At 57.8% G+C, this 4,837-nt stretch overlaps 1 protein-coding gene across 1 annotated transcript in view; it reads right to left on the reverse strand.

Annotated features, from left to right (window-relative positions):
• PCNX2 (pecanex homolog 2) overlaps positions 1 to 4,837 on the reverse strand; it is a 170,071-nt gene that overhangs the window by 112,699 nt on the left and 52,535 nt on the right. Inside the window, exons 13-14 of the mRNA XM_025039061.1 lie at positions 4,673 to 4,783; positions 3,404 to 3,495 (exon numbers count right to left, since the gene is read on the reverse strand). Of these exons, the coding sequence (XP_024894829.1) occupies positions 3,404 to 3,495; positions 4,673 to 4,783 (203 nt within the window). The remainder of the gene's footprint in view (positions 1 to 3,403; positions 3,496 to 4,672; positions 4,784 to 4,837) is intronic.

A 4,837-nucleotide genomic window follows, 5' to 3' on the forward strand; every position in this document is an offset into this window, starting at 1 on the left:
CGTGTGTCCCGAACTCTGGCGAAAACGTTTCCCGCGCTCGACCACACGTGACGAAGTTCCTGGCCGGATGGCAAAAGGTTTGACGGCTGTGCTGAAAACCACCTCTTCCAGCCGGTTTTCTGTTTCCTGATCATCTACGGCACGTCATCGCCTTTGACGAACGTTCAATCGCTCTGGAGAAAGTGCAGACTTTTCTCCTTGACGTCCACACGGTACTCGATGGCATCGTTACTGAAAACATTACTGCGCGCTGACCGCCAGCCAGCGGGAGCTTTTCAGCAGATCTAAGATTTTAATGACCGTTTTCCACCAATGAAGACATGCGAACGGCAGGCAAGTGTGTGAACACACACTCGACGACCATCATTACTGGAGAAATGCAAATAAAAGCCACGATTAGATACTCGTGCATACCAGAAGGGCTACTGTTTCTAAAATCTGACACTATTAGGCGCTAGGAAGAATCTGGAACACTTGGAAGTCTCAGAGATTGTGGGGGAGGGTGGAAAACAGCACACGCACTGCGGACAACAGTTTGGCAGCGTCTTACAAAGTTAAACATGACACAGACTCGCCATCTCATCCAGCAGGCCCGCTCCTAGGCGTTTACTCGAGATAAATAAAAACATATATCCACCCGAATTCCTATCCGCAAATGTTTAACAAAGTGTTGATAAAACACTTTCCGCTTCAGCGATAAAAACATAAACTACTGGTACATGCGACGACGTGGCCGGGCGTCGAAAGCATCACGCTGAGCGAAAGAAGTCGGAATCGAAAAGCGACAGAGCGCATCGTTCCACTTATGGAAAATTCTAGAAAAGGCGAGCCGCGGAGACGGGGCGCAGGCCGGGGCTGCGGGAGGCTGGCGCACGGAGAGAAGTGTGCGGACAGGGATCCGGGTGGCTGACCGCTCCTCTCACGACCGTGATGGCGCTGATTCCGCCTGTGCCGCCACCGAAACCCATCCCTGGGCGCGTTCGGCTAGCGGACGGCGCCGTGTAAGGGGCATGTTTAGGAGTTATAGGACCGGAGGTGGCCGGAGGCTGGGGTAGGGAGAAGAGACTGCCCAGGGACACGAGGGGACCTCCGCGTTGGTGGCTGTGGTCTGGACCTTGATGGGGTTGGTTACGTGGCTGCACACACGTATCCAAAAAGACCGAAGTCTCTGCATCAAAAAGATGAGGTCTGCAGTATATAAAGCTCAATAAAACGTACTTTTAAAATAAAAAAATGAAAAAATAAATAAATAAACAAGCAAATACCGGAACACGGCGGGGCAGTATATGAAGGGTCCTTCAAGTCAAAGCTTGTGACCCCCCAAGTCTTATAGGCAGCCATTAGACCGAAAGCCTGGAAAGAGGTCTTCAGAATCGGAAGGACTCAGAAAATACCTACCCAGGTACGTTTCCTGAACGAAATACCTGGGGTTTGGTGCCAGAACAGAGGGATGTATTTCAATGCCAGGCACGGCGACTAAGGATGTAATTGTTCTATGTGGCGGTGTACGCGAGGTGACAAACAGGCTCCGCGGCCATAAATCCCCTCCGTGCAGTAGAAACAGGAACCTTCCTCCCCCTCCCCCTCTTCGTCACTCTGAAAGAAAATGTCTCCAGGACAGGGGAGGCCGGAGGGGGAGGGTTTGTGTCCACGATGACGGATAACCCAGCGGGGACGCACGAGGACATGGTGACGCCGAATACCGCCCCCCACGCAGGGCGACAAACCCACGCGCGTCTTTCCTGCCATGTCACCTGTGGGCTTAAAAGGTTTGACGTCAAAATTGTTAAAAAGCTAAGAAATGTCACACGATATCCTTTAAAAACCCTTTGGAATACGCGTTATTTTTATTTACTCTTTTACTTTGAATGTTTACTTTATCACAGAGGTACCTGGGGTTTGAAGCATTCAGCGCAGAAAGTCGAGAACTCTGTATTGGACTAATTGATTATTTTTTTTAACTGACCGACGACGCCCCGACAGCAGCCCGGGTTACTGCGCTCGACGCTGCGGGCATGTGGCCCCCCGACTCTGAGAACGACAGCGGGGTCCCTGCCCCACGCCCGGCTTCCAGCTGTTTCTCGTTTAGCTATTAACCTCCGTATCTGCAGATGAACCCACCTGTTTTGTTACTTCTTGATTTTTTTTTTCAGTTTCAGATACTGTTTGCTGACTTCCTAATACGAAAGACAGGACGACGACCTCCCCGGCGTGCACACACGTGCACACGCGCACAGGACGACGACCTCCCCGGCGTGCACACACGTGCACACGCGCACAGGACGACGACCTCCCCGGCGTGCACACACGTGCACACGCGCACAGGACGACGACCTCCCCGGCGTGCACACACGTGCACACGCGCACAGGACGACGACCTCCCCGGCGTGCACACACGTGCACACGCGCACAGGACGACGACCTCCCCGGCGTGCACACACGTGCACACGCGCACAGGACGACGACCTCCCCGGCGTGCACACACGTGCACACGCGCACAGGACGACGACCTCCCCGGCGTGCACACACGTGCACACGCGCACAGGACGACGACCTCCCCGGCGTGCACACGCGTGCACACGCGCACAGGACGACGACCTCCCCGGCGTGCACACGTGTGCACACGTGCACAGGACGATGACCTCCCCGGCGTGCACACGCGTGCACACGCGGACAGGATGACCTCCCTGGCGTGCACACGCGTGCACACGTGCACAGGACAATGACCTCCCCGGTGTGCACACACGTGCACACGTGCACACACACACGCGCTTCACTCCCTCTTTCCTCCGTCATCGATACGACTGCTGTGTAGATCGGTGTAAATACACAGCGTGCTTCACGGCCGAGCCGTGCGGGCGGAGCCGTCACATTTCTTTGCTGACGCAACTCCGTTTCGCGGAGGTTAGTGCTGATCTCGTGCTCCGCCGTCTTCCCGTTGCCTCGCGGCCGCCAGGCTCAGGCGTCCTCCATCGGGGAAAGTCTGTCGTCCTCTGTCCTCTAGATTCCCAAGTTTTATCGTGGGCGTGTCCTCTCTGGTTCTCTGTCCGTCCACATGGCAGTTTTACCCCTTACCGTCTTCTGAGTGGTACTTCGGGCCGAAGTCAAGGTCAGATCAGGGTCCCCTTGACCGTGCTAAGCAGAGGCCCCACCCAGGGTCACTACCTGGCTGTGCCAGAGACGCACCTGCAGAGGGGTCAGGCCAGGTGAGCTCATGCTCCAGGGCCACGCAGGCGTCTGGCAGTGGCCTCTACACCGCTGAGCGCCCCCGGCAGGCCCTGCCACTCCCGACGCACTCAGAGCCTGCTCCCCTCATCCCTGGAGCACACGCCTGGGTGCCTGAACCACCGGACGACTTACCGAAGGCGAGGGGAGGGCCGAGGCCCCGCGTCCTCACACCTACCTTCACGGCGTGGAAGCAGAGCACGTGCAGCACGGTGGCGGAGGCGACGCTGCGGCCCACACTGTACACGGCTGACGTCACCCCGGAGACGGCTGGAACACAGACATCAGAGCTGCTTTCCGGGCTGGCAAAACCCCCCCAACCAAGGCCCATGGTGGGAAGTGGGGACGAGGCCGCAGCTCTCCGACACGGCGCGCCGGCCGACGGGCTAAGAACGACCCCGTGGGGTTCGTGAAACGTGCCGGGCGACGGTCGGTACGGGAGGGCGACGGACAGTATGGGAGGGCGACGGACCCCCTAACTCGAAATGCAGGAGGAACGCGGTTAGAAAGACCTGGAACATTCTTAGAGGGCCGGGCGAGCCTGTCAGTGCGGAGGGCGGGAGACGTCCTGGCTTATAGTGCAAAGCTGCCGGCCAGGGCCAAGGTCAGGGACGGGGCTCTCAATAGAGAGAGAGAGAGAGAATGAGAGAGAGAGAGAGAGAGAGAGAGATGATAGAGAAGGAGGTAGCGCCCCTCTGTGTGCGCGCGTGAGTGTGTGCGTCCGTGTGCACGTGTGTGTGCATGTGAGTGTATGTGCATGTGCATGAGCATGTGTGCGCATGTGCGTGTGTAGCAGGCGGTAACAGTATCAGGTGACCACCACATCCTAGTACTTTATGACATGAGTTCATTCGACCCTGACAGCGGCCCTGTGAGGCCGGCACGTTTATTTCCATTTGGAGAAGAGGTGGCTTTAAAGTTAAGCCACCTGCATAGTCTCCAGCAAGTGTCAGCTGAGCTGTCAGCCACCGTGGTCTGAATCTCAGGTGCGAGGTCGAGAGTCACGGCGGTGGAAGGGACACGGGCCGCCTGTCCGTACGGGTGCACACATGACACGGACGCGGAATGTCACATTCGCACACTCCCAGACTACTCGCACGCTTCGTGTTCAAGGGCACACGCGCACACGCACCTACACCCACACACTCGTTCGCACGCATTCGGACACACCGGTTCTCCAGAGAATGCTGAGAAGGGCCCCAAAGCCGTCCCCAAGCTCGGAGTCTACTCCCCCGTTCCTCTGCTTGTCCTTACCGAGCGAGGGGACCCTTCCTGGGTGGCCGAATGACCCCCACGGGCCCACCATCCACCCGACTGGCCCGAATCAAAGCAGTTTAACTGCTCAGGACAGAGAAACATGACTGTCCAGACGCGTCGCAGCCTGAGGCCACGTGGCCGTCGCCTGGACTTCAGCCCGTACGGGAGGAGGGGAACGCGAGAGACTCACCGGAACCCCCAAAAAGCAGCATGTCGATCTGTTCCAGAAGATAAACGCAGAACGTGTCGACCTGCGGGAAGAGGCCGAGCAGGGAGATGGCCGGGAAGCAGTACAGGCACGCTGCGGGGGGCACGCGGGGCTGGCGTCAGCGTGCGGGGCTGTGCCAGGGCCCCG

This window comes from Pteropus alecto, unplaced genomic scaffold (assembly GCF_000325575.1).
Source record: "Pteropus alecto unplaced genomic scaffold, ASM32557v1 scaffold189, whole genome shotgun sequence".
Taxonomy (NCBI): domain Eukaryota; kingdom Metazoa; phylum Chordata; class Mammalia; order Chiroptera; family Pteropodidae; genus Pteropus; species Pteropus alecto.